The sequence below is a fragment of the Ahaetulla prasina genome, chromosome 14, assembly GCF_028640845.1.
Source record: "Ahaetulla prasina isolate Xishuangbanna chromosome 14, ASM2864084v1, whole genome shotgun sequence".
Classification (NCBI taxonomy): Eukaryota; Metazoa; Chordata; class Lepidosauria; order Squamata; family Colubridae; genus Ahaetulla; species Ahaetulla prasina.
This window is the reverse complement of record NC_080552.1, coordinates 14,290,875-14,310,454: the sequence shown is the minus strand read 5'-3', so window position 1 is coordinate 14,310,454 and position 19,580 is coordinate 14,290,875. Positions and strand designations below refer to the sequence as shown.

The window sequence follows — 19,580 nt, the reverse complement described above, 5'->3', positions numbered from 1 at the left end:
CCCCCCCCTGCTGTGGTGCAGGAGACCGAGTAGGCCACGCCCCCATGGCCACGCCCACCCATCAGTTGGGCAGCGAACCGATTGCTAAAATTTTTCAATCCCACCCCTGCTTGGACCTCTCAATACACCCTTGATAACATCATTTTTCCCACTGTTGCGTATTCCAGTAAGAGCCGGAGGCCTCTCTCTCTCCTCGGCATGTGGGAGACTTCCCTCTTTCTCAGGGGTTCAGCAAGGCGCTCACACCCGTGACGATAATAACATTTTTATTACATACAGAACAGATATGATTTTCAGTTTGTTTGGTAGCACGGAAGGGAGAAAGCCACGGGAGAGGTTTGGTTTTCATTAACAGCCGTCTCTTTACATCTTCAAACAAAACAGCAGAGTTTACAGCCTTCAAGACACGTTGTTGTTTTAAAAAAATCCTTTTATAACGTACAAGTCAACTTTACATACATCACAGTGGAATTGCAGCAGGAAAGGTCGCTCTTTTTAGGTCCCTCCGTCAGCGTTTCTCCAGGCTGGCTGACAAGCCCCTAAAAAAAGGAGCACATTCTTTGGGCGCTGTTTTCCTTCAGTGTCTCCTCCACGCCATTCCCACGCGTGTGCTTCTTTTCAACACGCTCCCAACTGCAAAAAGGCTTTGGGAGCAGATGCAGCAGACAAGCAAGGTTAGGACTAGTAAATGGCCAGAAAAATGAGCGAGGCCGGAGGCTTCATCAAACTTTAAAAAGAAAAAAAGAAAAAAGAAACACAACCTCGGTTTCAAATGTCGGTCAGGTCAGGATATGCTCTCGTGCCTTTGCTATTTGTTTCTGCTTATTTATTTTTCTTTGCAGAGTTTCTTAACTTCGGCCACTTTTAAAGAAGTATCAGCCTCAACGCCCAGAATTCTCCATGATTTTTCCAAAATTTCTTTTAAAGTAGCCGAGAAACATTGTCGTAGGGTACCCAGCCTAAGTGCGCCCTCTCTCTTTCTTTCTTTATATATTCGTTTGTTTGTTTATTCTCCCCTTGGGGAAAAATGCAGTGCTCTGTAGCTTTACCCAGAAGCAAATCCCATCGAACTAAGGAACAGCTTACTTTCTGAGACATGAACAGCATTGCGGCTTCAATCAACAATTTTCATTTTTAATCGTGGAGCCAATTTTGTTGGCTTGGTGGGTTTGCCATGCCGTATCGACCTTCCTGAACTTGCTACCCTTCGTGTTCGAGGTACAACTTTTTCTGAATTCCCTTTCAGGCCAGGTGGGTTTAAGAGTTTTGGGGAAAGGTAGCCCTGATATGTCTCAGTAGCACCTGGCGAACCACAGCTGATCTCCAAAAGCCAAGCAAGTCAGATTGGCATAGGAGACCACCAACTAACTAACCCCAGGGTTGTAGGCCAGACTGGATGGTTGAAACAAGGAGAAGAAGCCAACACGGATGTGTCGATGAAGACCTTAGAAGCTGACCTTAACTCACTGGGGGAATTGCCTTTATAGACCCAGCTGGAAGGCAGCCAGTTGGGAAAGGCTAGAAAAGGATACTTAAGATGATCTGGGATGGTCCTGGGATCTGATCCAAGTTCATCAGCCTTTGAAACACTTCCAAACAATGTATCCTTACAGAAGATAAAAGTTCATCTCCTTAACAGCTTTTTCGGACCTCATCAGACTCGTAACCCTGTCTTCATCTGCCTCAGATTTCTTTTGCTACTTCTACAAGTCCTAGTCTAAGAAGGAAGGACTTCTAAGAACCTTCAGCTGTCCTTCACTTCCCCTCTTCCCTACTTCTTTCTCCTGGACAATTGGCCTCTCTCTCTGCACATTCTACCCTTACATTCTCTGACCCATTTGTCTCTCATGTTGGGTTGATTTCTCCTAGTTTCTACCCTGATTTTTTCTCTTTCCAAGATAGATAACCGGAAAGATTTTGTGATTTATATTCCTGCAGCTCCCAGCAGAGCACACACCCCACCCAATATATCAAAGGTGGTTTCGCCCTCCAAAATATCCATCCAATGCAGCTCTGGAATATTTCAAGGAGGAAGAAGTTCAGACTTTTCTGGCTTGCTGTAGGCAAGGTCCCAAACGCTCATCTGGTAAACCCTTATTATCTTTACTGCACCTCTATCCTTCTGCATCTTCAAAGAGCCCAGAACGGTTTCCAGACTGGTGCCTAGACCGCGGTGAACCCATCAGTGCCCAATTTAAAATAGATTTAGTGATAGGAACTCACCCTGTGCCCAGAGTCCATATTCTAAGATACAGCGCCAACCGCTGACATGTGGCTATCATTCCCAAACATACCTGTAAACCTTCCTGGGGTACAGATTTTAAGATACTTTAGCCAAGTTCAGATCGCTCCCAAATCCGTGCCTGGACCTCACAGAATTAAATGTGAAGGAAGAAAGGACGAGGGATGTTGGTTGCTCTCAAAAACATCTCGCTCCTACTGGCTTTGGAGACCAATCCCAGCTGTCGACACAAGTTTCCATGGTGGCAAAGGGAGTAAGCCAGTTAAGCAGTTCATAGGTACTTTTCTCCATGCAGGTAGGAAGGAAGAGAAGGAAGAGAAGGAGGGGGCTGTCTTGGAAAAGTTGTCCAATCCTTCTGAGCCAAGGGTGTGGTCTTCCTTTGCGTCTTGACTTCTGATGCAACAGACTCCATCCCAAAATTCCCTCCCACCGGAAAGCCAACGGTAACCCAGCCAATCTAGAAAGTCCCACCATCTCAAGACCATCACTGTAAACCTGGAGAGGGAGGGAGCCACTGCATGGCACAGGAATGGTTGTCGTTATCTGGGATCGGACAGGCCAGCGGTAGGAATTATGCAAAAGTTCTGTATGTACATATTGGCATTCGGGAAGTGGGTGTCAGTGGAAGGGAGAAAATTATACTGGCAGGAAGAGGAAAAGAGGCTCATTCCGGGATGTAGGACACCTGCCAGACGATGATGTGACTTCGTTCAGCCTTGGAGAGGATTGGCTTCACCTGGGCAACATCGCCTGCGTTTTCTTCGGTCTCGTCGTCTTCTCCGTCGCCTTTAGAAGGAAGAGGAACAAAAGAATAGCGATTTCATTGAGGACCGCATCAGGGTTGTGCTTGACCTCTGGGGGTGGTGAGGGCGTGGCCAGGGTGGGCGTGGGCAGCATGACACGTTGGGGGAGCGACTGTGTTGGCCCAAGTGCTCTGCCAGCGAAAACGGACTCCCAAGCTCCGTTTTCGGCTGCGGCGGCCTCCTGCAACTCTCTGCCCATGAAAACGGCGCTCAGAAGGGCTGCATGCAGCGCTCCCAAGCTCCGTTTTCGGGGCCTGTCTGTCGCTCTTTCCAGGGTGGCACTGTGGGCCAGATCTAAGCACCCCATGGGCCAGATTGGGGCTGCGGACCATGAGTTTGACACCCCCTGGAATAGAGCGTCAAGGAGTTCCGTTCTCAGAAAAATTTACCAGTCGATCAAATGCCAACTCTGTTGAGATCTTAGATTTACACAAGGGAGGTTTTTACTATCAAGGAATGTATGTTTGCATAGTAGAGGTAGTCCTCAACTTACGGTCATTTAGTGACCGTTCAAAGTCACAATGGGATTGAAAGAAGTGACTTATGACCATTTTTCACACTTGTGACCGTTGCAGCATCCCCAGGTCACCTAAATCAAAATTGAGACGCTTGGCAACTGACTCATATTTACAACGGTTGCTACGTCCCGGGGTCACGTGATCCCCTTTTGCAACCTTCTGACAAGCCAAGTCCATGGGAAAAGCCATATCCCCTTAACAACCGTGTGACTAACTTAACTGCAGCGATTCACTTAACAACGGTGACAAGAAAGGTCGTAAAGCAGGGCAAAATTCACTTTAACCAATGCTTCACTTAACAACATTAAAGCTTGGGCTCAATTGTGATCGTAGGTCGAGAACTACCTGTAAATGAATTCTTTAATTTCAACCCTAATAATACAAGGGTCATCAATAGATTCAAACTCAATGTAATTCGCTCTAATCTTAATTGTAGGAAATATGATTTTTGCAATAGAGCAGTAAATGTCTGGAACACTCTACCTGATCCTGTTGTTAGTCTCTCTAATCCCCAGAGCTTTTACCATAAACTGTCTATCGTGGACCTTTCATGTTTCTTAAGAGGTCCCTAAGGGGGCGTGCATAAGCGCACCAGCGTGCCTACCGTCCCTGTCCTACTGTTCCCAATTATATGTAATCGTTCTATGTGTTTATGGCTAGGTTTTGCCAATTTATAGCCTTTTATTTGTGCCAAAAAATTTTCATGTGTCCATGTCTGAATCTACTTCATTACTGGTTTTATTTGTTGACAAAATAAATAAATAAATATTATTGTTGTTGTTGTTATTTATAATTTATTATAATTTATTATTCTTATTGTACAATTTATTGACAGAGATGCCAGAGTCAAAGAAAAAGAACTAGAAAAAATAATGAAATATTGCGACCTGGCCATCAAAACTACACGGCTATGGATGAAACATGTAACAGTGATACCCACTGTCATCGGGGCACTTGGTACCATGTCCAAGAATTTTATAAGATACATCAACAAATTGTAGCTTCCCGCAATAACACCAGCGGAATTGCAAAAAACTGCACTACTTGGAACATCGTACATCTTAAGAAGGTACTTGGTTGATACCTAGGACGCTGGCAGCAACCCGTATCAACCATCAGCACCAGTCGATGGTATTTGTGATGTATTTTTGAATGTTTAATTGACTGAGTTTCATGTTTAATGAATAAAGATGATAATAATAACAACAATAACAACAACAATTCACTGGGCCATTATCCACAGCTGCAACAAGAGATACGGATGCACTGCGAAACTCACCAATCCGGAAGTCAATGTATCCTTCACCCCCGCTTAACACGAGGACATTTTTCAGCTTCTGTCCTTCCTCCTCGACGGTATCTGTGCTGGGGTTCTCTGAAGGACTATCCAGGACGCTCCCATTCAATGTGGCAAGGACATTTCCTAGAAGGTAAAAGGTAAAGGTAAAGAAGGTTCCCCTCACACATCTGTGCTAGTCGTTCCCGACTCTAGGGGGTGGTACTCATCTCCGTTACAAAGCCGAAGAGCCAGCGCTGTCCGAAGACGTCTCCGTGGTCATGTGGCCGGCATGACTGAACACCAAAGGCACACGGAACGCTGTTCCCTTCCCACCAAAGGTGGTCCCTATTTTTCAACTTGCATTTTTTTAACGTGCTTTCGAACTGTTAGGTTGGCAGAAGCTGGAACGAGTCACGGGAGCTCACCCCGTTAGGTGGTGCTAGGGATTCGAACTGCCGACCTTTCGATCGACAAGCTCAGCGTCTTAGCCACTGAGCCACCGCATCCCTTTTTCCTAGAAGGACGTAGAGCTAATTAGCAGCACCTTTTGAGAAGAAGACAAGGCTTTGGAAGAGCAGCTTGAAGCAAAACGAAACAGGATTGACATGGAAATGTTTTTTAAATCAGGTACTTATGTGGCAGCCTGTGAAATTGCAACTGTGCAAGGCTAAATTATGGTAATTATTTGTTCCTTCCCTGCCAGTTCTTCCTTATTAAGCTGAAATGCTTCTACAGTGTGGCAGTTTTGTGGAGATCCCTATCGTGCCATCTAATCACAAGTCTGTCTCTTCTCCACTGTTCTCACAATAGCGGGAGTAACACCATAATATGAAAATTGCGACTCTTAATCAAAAAGACCACTCATTGTCATAGATACAATGATTCAAACCTAGCGGTAAATACAGCATTTATCAACTGCTAAGTTCCTCTTTTTTTTTTCTTTTTTTTTTGCAATCAATATTTATTTAGTCAATGGTCAGGAAAGTTTAGAAGAACAAAACCAAGAGAGTGAAGCAAATAACTATAATAATATACTAACAGCCAGCAAAGTAAATCACACAATATAACCTTCTCTATTACTATGTCAATACCGTTGTTACCCAAGTGAAAAATCTAAAACATTAGTAAGTATAAAATAAAAATAAAAACTATTTGTTTCTCAGCATTTTGGCTAAGATCAAGTGCAGTATCTGGTCCCTCTTTTGCAGGACACGTATGTCAAGTTGACAGATATGTATTAGTGTAGAAATCTTTCAGATGAGGAGAATAGAATAGAATAGAATAGAATAGAATAGAATAGAATAGAATAGAATAGAATAGAATAGTTGGAAGAGACCTTGGAGGTCTTCTAGTCCAACCCCCTGCCCAGGCAGGAAACCCTACACCACTTCAGACAAATGGTTATCCAATATTTTCTTAAAAATTTCCAGTGTTGGAGCATTTAGAACTTCTGGAGGCAAGTTATTCCATTGATGAATTGTTCTAACTGTCAGGAAATTCCTCCTTAGTTCTAAGTTGCTTCTCTCCTTGATTAGTTTCCACCCATTGCTTCTTGTCCTGCCCTCAGGTGCTTTGGAGAATAGTGACTTTCCAGAAAGTGGCAAATATTTTGGACCTGTATAAATGGAACACAAACTGCTTGGGGAAAATTGGTGTTGCAGTTATACACGCAAAGACCGAGAGAGGCGCTACTGACCAGGCACGGAGACAAAGAACTTGACTGCATCGCGGTGTCCATGGAAACAAAGCTGGGCTTGCGCCATAGAACAATATGGGATAAAGCTACTAGTGGACTTGTCACTGCTGTCATCTCCACCGTAGACATGGATGACACCTCCAGGGCGGTTCCCCTCTCCAGATGTTGGTGAGGTCTTGTTGGCTGAGACCAAAGGAAGAGGAATGGAAGTCAACAAGCAAGGTGGAAGAAGATGGATGGTTGCTCCCCATTGCAGGTGTTAAAACTGATTTATTCATAACTTCCTTTCACAGGGCATCTGGGAAATGTTTTTTTTTTTATTCAAAAAGTTTTACAGAAAAAAAAAATTCCCCCTTTCCCCCCACCTCCCCTCCCCCCTCCCTTCACAACCCCCCCCCCCCGACTTCCCGGAACAAGCACAAGGTATAGTTAAAAATAAAACAAACATATGCTAAAAAAATTTCGGCCCAACTTAATTATACCCCTACAATCATCAATTCCTAACTTCCCCCGAAAACAATCAAAAATAATACATCATAATCATTCAAAAACAGTCTGATAACTCTTAGTCTGATATCTACTTTGAATATAGTCAATCCATTTTTCCCATTCCTTTAAGTATCTTTCTTGCGTATTGTCTTTCAAAAAGGCTGATATCTTCGCCATCTCAGCCAAATTGGCAACTTTCAATATCCATTCTTCTATTGTAGGTACTTCTTTTTTCTTCCAGTATTGTCCTATTAATAATCTTGCTGCTGGGCATCTGGGAAATGTTATGGACAATCTCCTAATCTTACACTTTCAGGCAGTGTGGACTATTATAATCATCCCCAATCATATCACCCACTGATTCACTCCCACTATTTCACCTGTTCCATTTCCCGGCAATTTCTGAGTGAAAGGAGAGTGGGATGAATAAATGGCCCAAAGGAGACAAGTTAGCATATGAATCAAGGGGCGGAAAAATGAGTGGAAAGCTTAAACATCCAAACTTAAGAATCCCTTGTTGGTTTAGTACTTACCCCTGAGCCCAAGAAGTTGACCTCGGTGAAGGACTACAGCTAAGGCAGAGGAGAAAGCGAGGAGAGAGATAAAGAATGGATTGGGGGTGGGGGAGAGAAAAAAGTGGTTATTGAGAGAATAGCTAAAGGAGAATCTTGGCAGAAACACTTATCATTTTAATGTACCGTATTTTTTGGACTATAAGACGCTCTGGACTATAAGACGCACCTAGCTTTTGGGGAGGAAAACAAGAAAAAAAAAATCTGGCTCTGCCATACAGCATCCATTCGGTATTCATCTGACCCGTTCGCTGATGCCCATTCGCTGCCAACACCCATTCACCACCACTGGCCATTTGCCGCAGCCTGTTCGCCGCCGCAACCTGTTCGCCAACCCAGCTTGTTCGCCACTACGGCCCATTTGCCACTGCTGCAGCCCGTTCTAGAACAGCTGATCGGCCCATACCAACCCCCTCCCCACCCGCCGCAATATTCACTGTATAAGACAGACAGACATTTCCACCTACTTTTTTTGGGGTGGGGGGGAAGATGTGGTAAATAATTTCTTTTTTCACAGGGGGAATGAAAAGCATTAGAGAAAATGCTGACGTTTCTTCATACAACAGAGGAAATAATTGAAAATATGCAAATGTCAACCACTTACTCTCGGTCAAAGGGATAGAAATGACCACGCCGTTGCCCGTGCCGACCCACAGGCGATTGCCAGCGATGAGTAAAGCTGTGATCCGTACAAAGGAGAAACCCAGTTTTCCAGTCCCTGAAAAAAAGAGCAACATGTCATTGGTTGGAATTGTGCAAGCAAGCCTGAAAGTTTAAGAAAGATCTGCAAACATTAGCTAGCTACTGGAAGACATGACCAGACTGAGCTGGAAAGCGGGGTTAAAAACGTCATTAGCCTGGAATCCTTACGTAGCCACACGAGAATGATGTTCGACTCCCGGTGAGTCCCACTGACTCTTATGACTGTAATCTGTATGACTGTAACTTTGTTGCTGGCAATCCTTATGATTTATATTGATATATTGACCATCATTTGTGTTGTAAATGTTGTACCTTGATGAAGATATCTTTTCTTTGATGTACACTGAGAGCATATGCACCAAGACAAATTCCTTGTGTGTCCAATCACACTTGGCCAATAAAAAATTCTATTCTATTCTATTCTATTCTATTCTATTCTATTCTATTCTATTCTATTCTATTCTATTCTATTCTATTCTATTCTTATCTACCGCTAATTTGTCCTAACCATTAGTAGGTCAGATTCTTGTGTAGAGATAGCATGGAATAAACTTTTAATGCTTTGAACTCAACTCTTGTTCCAGCTTAATTGGAAGCTATTTAACCAAGCTCGCTGGGGACTACAAGGGCCATAGAAGGACACTATTGTGGGAGGCAGTGCTAGGCGCACAGAGCAGCAAGGAAAAAGAACTAAAAGGGTTCGAAAGGAGGGATGCTCCCAATGCCATTTCACTTTACCTAACATTTTGCTGACATAGGGCTCAATATCCACATCCTGTAGGTGTTGATGAGTGTGGGCATGATAGAGCCGCAGAGTGGAGTCCAGACGGATGGAAACCCAAACTCCATCTCCAATCCAGGCCAGCTGCCGGATCTGACTCTCCCGGCGAGGGTGAGCATCAAAGGACTTCTGGAAAACCATCAAGGAAAGAAGCTTTGATTTTGTGACAGTTACAAACCTAACTTTCTTCAGTTTCCTATGTGTCCAATAGCACAGGGATCTCCAACCTTGGCAACTTTAAAGACTTGTGGACTTCAACTCCCAGAATTCCTCAGCCAGCTTTGGAGGCTCAGCAGCTTTGCTGGCTGAGGAACTCTGGGAATTGAAGTCCACAAGTCTTAAAGTTGCCAGGATTGGAGACCTCTGCACTAGCACATCACAACCTCAAATATCAGCCACGATATCCCAAAATTATAGCTTGTCCAATAAGAATCTCAATTGACTTGCTTAAAAGTAACTTGCATTAAGTTATCTACTAATCCATAAGCAAGTTTCCGCCCGTCCCCCACCAAGAAAGAGCTATTGTTGACTTCTGACTGGGACAAGGGTGGCACACTCCAAAGAAGTCAAAAATTCAGCCAGGTCAGGACAAAAATCTCACTTCAATTTATATTTAAATTTCATTAAAAGTGAAAGAAATGACATCAGTTTTTCTATTTGTTTGAGATGTTTGCTTTCCTGGCCCATGAAAAATTACAGTTTGATGACAACTCTAGGAAGAGTTCAGGAGGGGGGGGGGCAGAGACACCAAAATCTTATAGGATGCAGTTGAACCCCTGTAGGCTCCCGTTTTCAAGTGGTGTGGTCCATAAAAGCTTATGCGAAAGTAAAAGTCTCTTACTTTTATTCAGTCTCTACTTCTCTACAGTGATCACAACTTCTGGCTGATTCATGTGCCCTTATTTGTCAAAGTAAATTGAGCTTTTAATATCCCACGAAAAAGCAGAGAGCAGGAAGGGGCTTCCTAAGGATAACCGTAGAACCAGTGGTGAAATCCAATTTTTTTTTTACTACCGGTTTTGTGGGCGTGGCTTGGTGGGCATGGCTGGGGAAGGATACTGCAAAATCCCCATTCCCTCCCCACTCCAGGGGAAGGATACTGCAAAATCCCCATTCCGTCCCCACTTCTGTGGGAAGGATATTGCAAAATCCCCATTGCCTCCCCACTCTAAGGGAAGGATACTGCAAAATCCCCATTCCGTCTGCACTTCTGTGGGAAGGATATTGCAAAATCCCCATTCCCTCCCCACTCTAAGGGAAGGATACTGCAAAATCCCCATTCCGTCCCCACTTCTGTGGGAAGGATATTTCAAAATCCCCATTCCATCCCCGCTCCAGGGGAAGGATACTGCAAAATCCCCATTCCGTCCCCACTTCTGTGGGAAGGATATTGCAAAATCCCCATTCCCTCCCCACTCTGGGGCCAGCCAGAGGTAGTATTTGCCGGTTCTCCGAACTACTCAAAATTTCCGCTACCGGTTCTCCAGAACCTGTCAGAACCTGCTGGATTTCACCCCTGCGTAGAAACCTGATGAGATACTCCTGGTACCTCGATCTGCATTGTCTTTGGCTGGATGACATGAATTTTGTTCTTATAGCCACACCACACTCTGTCGTATACCACAGCCATGCAGCGAATGGAATGATGGGTGTGGCCTAGATCCATGAGATGGTAGTTGCTGAGATCCCACTGACCGTCTAGAGAAAAATGGAAAGAGGAAGGGAGAGGAGAAGAGACAAGCTGTCTTGAGATTGGAATCCTCTTGAGGAATCAGGCCCTTCTTTGTTAAGAATTACAGAACCACTGAATTGAACAGGTCCATCCATTTGGGTGACTGGATCCAAGCTTGATTAAAGCGCCTCTAATACATGCTTCTCCACCCAGGTTCAGCACAGGAAGTAATTGGTTCTACAATCAAGTCGCCCAGATCAGGCGTCTGAAACCTTAAACACTCGAAGAGCCATCTGGACCCGTTTCCCACAGAAAAGAAAACACCATAAAACTCTTCCCGTGCCTGACTATTTCTTGAGCGGCCACAAAACTAGCATATGTAGTTGAAATAAATGTTCTGTTTTCTTCTGAAACTTTTCTTTTCCTGGATTTATCCATGGTTGGCCTACTGGGCGTTGAAAAGCTCACATTGGCGGTTGTGATGCATATTTTGAGTGACGGAGCCACAGCAGAGGGGTGAAAGAGCCACATGTGGCTCCAGAGCTGCAGGTTGCTGACCTTTGGCCCAGACAGTATGAACATTTTTTAATAGAGCTGAATTGGAATTTGTTTTCTTAAGGCCATTATTCCAGGCCCTGAACTCTGGAAGTATAATCCGATCCAGACCTAATTTAATATTTGAAGGGAATATACATATCCCAAATTTCTATGGAACATACCAAAATGTTTCCTGTCTGCTAGATTCTGCCAGCTGCAGTGTTAAGTGGCCATGAGACAAGTTAATTTTTAGAAGTGCACCCCGAAACCACAGTAATTAATCCTAGTTAATTACTTTTTCAGCAACTGGATATCATTGATAGCAACCGACCCTTACCTTCTCCCCGATGGAATATGGCAAGGGTTCCATCTGCAAGAGCCACAAGAACTCGCCCTTTCACATGCCTAAAATAGACAGAGGAAAGAGGAACATAATTGTTGAAGTTACATGGAGGTTCTGTACAATGTTTTTAAAGCTGGACAGAATGATGTGCATTTGAGAATTCTGCAGTATGACAATCATAAAAATTTAGCATCCTAAATATCTTACTATAAAGGTAAAAGTTCCCCTCACACATATGTGCTAGCCATTCCTGACTCTAGGGGGCGGTGCTCATCTCTGTTTCAAAGCCGAAGAGCCAGCGCTGTCTGAAGACGTCTCCACGGTCATGTGGCTGGCATCACTAAATGCCAAAGGTGCCCGGAACGCTGTTCCCTTCCCACCAAAGGTGGTCCCTATTTTTCTATTTGCATTCTTTACGTGCTTTCAAACTGCTAGGTTGGCAAAAGCTGGGACAAGTCACGGGAGCTCACCCCATTACGCGGCACTAGGCATTCGAACCGCTGAACTGCCGACCTTTCGATTGACAAGCTCAGTGTCTTAGCCACTGAGCCACCGCGTCCCTTCTTACAGTGAAAAATAACAGCAAAGTTTGCAATATTAGTAATGTAGGGTTTCATTTAGCATTTTTGAGCTTGGAGGTGCTATGTAAGAAACCACCCAGAGTCAGTCATGTGAGCCAGAGAGTGTAGAAATTTGATAGACAGGAGAGAGGGAGTTGGAAAGGGAGTCAGGGGGAGAGAAAGAGAGGGAAAGACAGAGACTTTTAATGCAAACATGCAAGTTCTGATTCTTTTCATTTTTATTTTCACAAGAAATATCATACGTAATTCCATACATATTTATCCATAAAACCCCCCAAATTCATCTTGTCTACTTACACCAAACTTAGTACTGAATCCTTCAACTTGATGGAATGTAGGCACTTCTTCCAGTTTGACACTGCTGAGTGTACATACAACCTGGCAGGAGGGAATATTAGACAGGATTAGGTTGGCCATGCAGGGACACCATCTGGATCAGGAGTCTCCAACCTTGGCAACTCTAAGACCTGTGGACTTCAACTCCCAGAATTGAAGCTGGCTGAGGAATTCTGGGAGTTGAAGTCCACATATCTTAAAGTTGCTAAGGTTGGAGACCCCTGATCTGGATTATCTTCTTGGGGTTCAGAAGCTAAACAGGCTCAGGTCTGGTTAGTACACCGATGGGAACTCCTTGACAAAATCCTTAGCTATAGGCCAGATCTGACACTAAAAAAAAAATTCTTAAGAGTGAGCCAATTGCAAGCTGCCAAAAAACTACAAAGATGATGAAATCGTCACAAATTGAATCCACTAGAAGGAGAGCTTGCTTTTTACCTAGTTAAGACCGGTGTTTTTCAAATTCAGCAACTTGTCCAGATGTCTGGACGACTCTTAGAATTCCCCAGCCAACATGAATTGAAGTCCATGCATCTTAAAGTCACCCAGTTGCAAGTGGTGAAATCCAAATTCTTTTTTTACTCCCGGTTCTTTGGGCATGGCTTGGTGGGTGTGGCTTGGTGGGTGTGGTAGGGGAAAGATACTGCAAAATAGCCATTCCCACCCCACTCTGGGGCCAGCCAGAGGTGGTATTTGCCAATTGCTCAAAATTTCCACTACCGGTTCTCCAGAACCTGTCACAACCTGCTAGATTTCACCCCTGCCCAGTTGGCTTTCATGCCTAAGGCAGGAACTAGAACTCAACATCCCCTGATGATTGGCCTAAAGTCACCCAGCCGTCTTTCATGCCTAAGGCGGGACTAGAACTCACAATCTCCTGGTGATTGGCCCAGAGTCACCCAGCTGGCTTTCATGGCTAAGGCGGGAACTAGAACTCAACATCCCCTGATGATTGGCCTAAAGTCATCCAGCTGTCTTTCATGCCTAAGGTGGGACTAGAACTCACAATCTCCTGGTATTGGCCCACCCAGCTGGCTTTCATGGCTAAGGTGGGACTTGAATTCACAATCTTTCTTTCTAGCCTTAACCACTAGACCGAAGTGGCCCTCCAACTGAGGTCTGATGGTGTTAGTAATAGATGGGCTGCGAAAGCAAAGCCTGAGATTCTTACCAGCCGTTCTGTGCTCCAAGCCACATGGTGGGGGCGGCACTGGTGGTAGCACCCACTGTATTGCCATTTGCCTCTTGATCCGGCACTGCCGCGCTTGGCTCCATTTTTGGATGGCCATTCTCACTGTTGGCAGAAAAAACATCCTTTTTAAGTGTCTGATGGTACAGGGGGGGAAAATGCTTTATACAGTAATCCTTGGCTTACGAACACAATTGAGACCACTGTTGCTAAGCAAGGTGAGTCATGCCCGATTTTATGACCTTTTTGCCAGGGTTGTTAAGTGAGTCATTGCAGTGGTTATGTGAATCAAGTGGTTGTTTAATGAATCTGGCCTCTCCCATTGATTTTGCTTGTAGAAACCGGGTGCAAATGTCGCGGATGGCTATCAAGTGACTCTGGGATGCTTCAACTGTCATAAATGCATGAAACAAACAGTTGTAAGATGAGGACTAGTTATATCTGGCCAAGCTTTGATCTTCTTTAACATGGCATTCTCTACTCTGCAACTGACTGTCCCTTTTCCATTTATTCTAATTGGTTGCTGAGTTTTCTGGGGCTTTCCAAGACAAGAACAATCAATGTTTCTGGCTAGGTGGCTCAGTGGCTAAGACCACTGAGCTTGTTGATCAGAAAAGTTCGGCAGTTCGAACCCCTAGTACAGGTGTCCTGTGTGAGCAGGGGGTTGGACTAGATGATCTCCAAGGCCCCTTCCAACTCTGTTGCTGTAACTACCTGTTCTGCCTTGCAGGTGCCTGAGCTGGTGTTGGATCAGTAAACACATGTTCTGTAAGGGGGCCAGTCCGGACTTGGGCTGGCTCCATTTCGCTCACGCCGTTCTCTGGCACCTCCGTGGCTTCCGTGGCCTCTTCGGTGGACTGGGACTGATCAATCCTACCGTTGCTTGTTGCAGCCACTTCATCTGAAGGCAAAATGGTGGCATTAAAGACGAAGAAAAAGATGAACAAAAAGAGCGGTTACCTTTAACAGCTATTGGTCCAGCTATTCACAGAGAAAACAGGCCCCAGCACCAAAAAAAAAAAAAAAAAACATCCTAGATTTTAAAAGGCAAAACCATTCAGGACTCCCGTAGGCAGGACTAAAATGCTCCTGGTTTGGACCGGATCGTCTGATCCGGTAGCGATGGTGGCAGGTGGTTCGGAGAACCGGTAGCAAAAATTCCTGCTCCCCCCCGCCCCAGCTGAGCTGTACGATCATCAGAAGTTTTTTGTTTGTTTTTTTACTTTTAAAAGCATTTTTGCTTTGGCCGAAAAAATACTTTTAAAAGTAAAAAAAAAAGCCTCTGATGAGTGCACGGCTCAGCTGGGATCGTCAGAACCCTTTAAAAGCATGTTTTCTACAAGCTCTTTGGCTGAAGAGGTTGTAGAAAAAATGCTTTTAAAAGGTTCTGGCGATCAGGCAACTCAGCTGGGATCGTCAGAACCCTTTAAAAGCTTTTTTCCCTCTGGCGATCCCAGCTGAGTTGCCTGATCATCACAGGCTTTTAAAAGCATTTTTTTTATTTTTAAAATGCTTTTAAAAGTAAAAAAAAAAAAAGTTGGCCACGCCCACCTAGTCACATTACCTCCCGCAAGCCAAGTAGTAACAAATTTTACATTTCACTCCTGCCCATAGGACATAAATTTTTTTTAAAAATTATATGGTTGGTCATGTAGCCAGCCAGATGTCTAGACTGGGTTTGGCGTTTTTATCCAACAACCTGATCAGATAAGCCAATGTTATTATCTGTCCACAACACTTGTGAAGTGACAGCTGCCAGTTCTTTAGCTGGTGTTGGCCTTTCTATGTAAGCATCACATTCCTCCCAAGGGGATGCTGTCATGTATTAATAGAATAGAATAGAATAGAATAGAATAGAATAGAATAGAATAGAATAGAATTTTTTTTTATTGGCCAAGTGTGATTGGACACACAAGGAATTTGTCTTGGTGCATATGCTCTCAGTGTACATAAAAGAAAAGATACCTTCATCAAGGTACAACATTTACAACACAAATGATGGTCAATATATCAATATAAATCATAAGGACTGCCAGCAACAAAGTTACAGTCATAAAGTCATAAGTGGAAGGAAATGGGTGATGGGAACTATGAGAAGATTAATAGTAGTGCAGATTTAGTAAATAGTTTGACAGTATTGATGGAATTATTTGTTTAGCAGAGTGATGGCCTTCGGGAAAAAACTGTCCTTGTGTCTAGTTGTTCTACGTATGCAGATCCAAGCGGTGTAGTCTTTTGCACTTGACAGGCGGGGATTTTGTATTATTATTAAAGCAATTTGGTAACTTGAAAGGAAAATGGAAGGCAATTTTAACTATCATTTAATGGGGTTTTTCGACCAAGAAAAGGAGCGTCATAACTGAATTCCGCTTGCCAGTTAGAAAGATATAAATCATCTCTATCAGCATATCGATAAGCGAAAAGCACAATCTACTGCCACCCAATATTTATCCTGAAGATTTCAATGGCCTTTTTCCCCTTCACTAAGATTATCCTGGTTAAAGCCAGACTCAGGGGTGGTTAACTTAAACCAGTGATGGTGAATCTTTTTGGCACCGAGTGCTCAAACTGGAATGCGGGTGTTTGTGCACAAGCTGGAGCGCCGGAAACTCGAACACCAGTTGGCTGGTTCGCATGCGCGCGCTGGCCAACTGGTCTTCAGGTTTCCAGCATGTGCATCAGCCAGCTGGTCTTTGCGTGCACCAGAGCACCAGAAACCTGAAGACCAGCTGGCTAGTGCGTGCATATCTGGTTTTTTGGCTGTTTTTGGCCTGAAAATGTCCTGTTTTTTGGCCATTTTTCAGACCGTTTTCCAGCACCTGCGAAGACCAGCTGGCCGGCGCACTAGAAACCAGAAGAGCAGCTGGCAACATCGTGTGTGCACACGGAGAGAGTCTGCATGCCACCTCTGGCACACGTGCCAAAGGTTCGCCATCACACGCTTAAACCCTGTGGAAGTTCAATTAGGTCATTTGGATCAAGTAATGTGCATAGTTTTCTCTGTTTTCTTTTTTTCCTTTTCATAGGCAGGACCCATTCATAATTTTATATATATGATAGTTCTGGACAGCAAGATTTTATTATTTACTGAACTATTTGGGTGATCTATTTTAATTCTGCACAGTGAAATTCAAGGTCATTCTAGTAAAAGAACCATAAACAGGCTTAATTAAGTAAAAGCAAGCGGAGGGGGGAAAAAAAACCTCTCCTTAAAACATTTGGAAACATACTTTGTCCTTTATCCAACACGGGGGTGTCTCCACGGGAGGAGCAATTGCTACTAGGGACATTGCAACGAGTTGCGCAGCCAACTAAAGTGATGCCTGCTAAGACTCCATCTGTTCCCGAAGATTCCTCAGGGTTCAAGTCCCTTTCTAGAAAGATTTCTCCAGGAGGATAGTCAGTATCACAGGCCGCTGCAAAGAGAGCAATAGCAATAGCACTTAGACTTTTATACCATGTCAACTCACAAAGCATCCCTGGCTTGATCTCGAGTTGCCATAGGCAAGGGGGGTGGGAAACCGGCAGAGCAACACGGCAACCAAAGACAGGAGCACATTCCAGACATATCTTTCTCAAGGCTGTCTCCCAGGGTTACCCACAGCGGCCCCGAGGGGAGTGATCTCTACAAGCCGCGAAATTGCTCCGTTGGCGAATGTGATTGATGACACATCCTGGGGGGGAGCAGGGAAAAAGGGTCATGACTGGGGCTGTAAATTACATGGGGTCAGAGTTGGCTTCATTTGGGAACGTGCCGACATGAAGCTCCTAATTTATTTATTTATTTATTTATTTATTATTTTAATTAATATACCGCCCTTCTCCCGAAGGACTCAGGGCAGTTTACAGCCAAGTAAAAACAAAAATACAAACATTAAAAACATTTAAAAAACATTTTAAAAAACTAATCAATAACTGGATTTCTTTTGAAGCTTGGCTCGAGGCTCATGATTTAATTAAGGCATCTGTGGGAACCAATGCTTTACAGCCCTCTCTAAGCAGTTTACAGAGTCAGCCTATTGGCCCCAACAATCTGGGTCCTCATTTTACCGACATCAGAAAGATGGAAGGCTGAGTCAATCTTGGTCAGAATCGAACTCCTGGCAGTGGGCAGAGTTAGCCTGCAATACTGCATTCTAACAACCACTGCACCACCATGGCTGTTATGATGGGAAATAGAAGGCTTCAAGGTCAGTGGGTCACATCCACGTGAAACAACTTCATTGGTATCTTAGACTAAACTGTGTTAAAAGCAACCTCCTTGATATCTTAAGTAATCTGGGCCACTGTGGACTTCAACTCCCAGAATTCCCCAGCCAGCAGAGGCAAGGTCAACGTGTCACATCCATGGAAAGCAATCTCAAAGGTATTTTAAGGCAAATACTGTGAACTTAGCCTTGCGTATTGCCACTTTTCCAGGCAAAATACCCATTCAATTTCCAAAAGATTAGGATGTATATTTGGAAACAAGGGAGAATGAAAGTTACTTCACATTCAGGTTTTTAAAAAAACATACCATCTCACTATGTCTAGCCAAACCAAATTTCAGGCTTGGTTACGATGTTAGCTACCAAAGTTTCTTTTTAAATTAAGTAACAATACAAAGAGTTTCCATTGAGAAGCTTCTGAACATCGCAAGACCTAGGTCACTAGACGGTTTTTTTCCCCCCAAAAGAAAGCTAACAGATACCGGACACCAAGTCCCAGCCTCCATATTAATTTCAGACTTGCCCATACAGGTCTGTATTGTGCTTTATGGAAGGAGGAGACTGGTTTTTTTATGACTGTTATAAAGTATCTTTGATTCTAGACTGCTTATATTATTCTAAATCTATTTTCTTACAAATTACAAGCTTTGAAAGCAACAACCGAACATTTATGGACCAACGTAGCATTATCCACGATAGGGAATGGCAAGCCTTTGTAAGCCTCCCGGAGTCGCCTTGTGGCAAGAGGATAAGATGCTCCGGACTATAAGATGCACCTACCTTTTTTAGTGAGGAAAACAAGAAAAAGAAACCTGCCTCTGCCTCCCAGCAATTTTGCCTCGTTGCAGCAAACAGCCTGCTTTACTTTCATTTTCAGCACAGCCTGATTAGCACAAGAAAAAAAAACCTGCTCCCAGCAATTTACCTCCTTGCAGCAAGCAGCAGAGGCCTGCGCAGCAATAGGCCGTGGCAATCCCTGCAGCCTGAAACAGCTGAGAGTCGGGAGGCCGATCCAACGGACAATCAACGTGCTAATTAGGCTGTGGTGAAGCTGAAATGGGCTGTTTCTTCTTGCTGCAAGGAGGTAAATTGCTGGGAGGCAGAGGCCAAAGGGTGCGGGCCAGTGGGTGGGCGGGGCTACACTCGGTGTGTAAGGCGCATCTAAATTTTCACCCCCTTTTAGGGTGGAAAAAGGTGCTTCTTATACTCCGAAAAATACGGTAAATTTATTTCTTTTAAAATGTCCCAAGATCTGTCTTCACTTGCCTGGAATGCTGGAGATGCAAAGAACATGGGCGTTGCAAACTGTGAAATGATCCACCACCGTTCCTGGTTGGTTGGCATCGATGATAACCACTTTGCTAGTCGATAAGGTGCTGGTGAGGATCCAGACTCTACTGGATGTGGCATCCATCTCATGCAGTTCTTTGGTCTGTGAGAAAGCAGAAGGACAATGGGCACATGGACGGGCGGAGGGCAAAGAGTGGGAAGTTGCACATTGCATCAGAACAACCCTTCCAGGTTAAAATACTTGCTGGACCATCATATCACGACATGATTTTGGACAGACTTCTATCCACTGGTGAAATTCAATTTTTTTACTACCAGTTCTGTGGGTGTGGTTTGGTGGGC

General features: G+C 44.1%; 1 protein-coding gene across 1 annotated transcript in view; it reads right to left on the bottom strand.

Annotated features, from left to right (window-relative positions):
- Positions 1-334: 334 nt before the first annotated feature.
- Positions 335-19,580, bottom strand: part of MAPK8IP3 (mitogen-activated protein kinase 8 interacting protein 3) — a 72,780-nt gene continuing 53,534 nt past the window's right edge. Inside the window, exons 20-32 of the mRNA XM_058157867.1 lie at positions 19,215-19,380; positions 16,971-17,156; positions 14,455-14,641; positions 13,723-13,845; positions 12,513-12,593; positions 11,629-11,696; positions 10,632-10,780; positions 9,040-9,211; positions 8,204-8,317; positions 7,561-7,599; positions 6,539-6,721; positions 4,843-4,986; positions 335-3,028 (exon numbers count right to left, since the gene is read on the bottom strand). Of these exons, the coding sequence (XP_058013850.1) occupies positions 2,907-3,028; positions 4,843-4,986; positions 6,539-6,721; positions 7,561-7,599; positions 8,204-8,317; positions 9,040-9,211; positions 10,632-10,780; positions 11,629-11,696; positions 12,513-12,593; positions 13,723-13,845; positions 14,455-14,641; positions 16,971-17,156; positions 19,215-19,380 (1,734 nt within the window). The 3' untranslated portion in view covers positions 335-2,906. The remainder of the gene's footprint in view (positions 3,029-4,842; positions 4,987-6,538; positions 6,722-7,560; positions 7,600-8,203; positions 8,318-9,039; positions 9,212-10,631; positions 10,781-11,628; positions 11,697-12,512; positions 12,594-13,722; positions 13,846-14,454; positions 14,642-16,970; positions 17,157-19,214; positions 19,381-19,580) is intronic.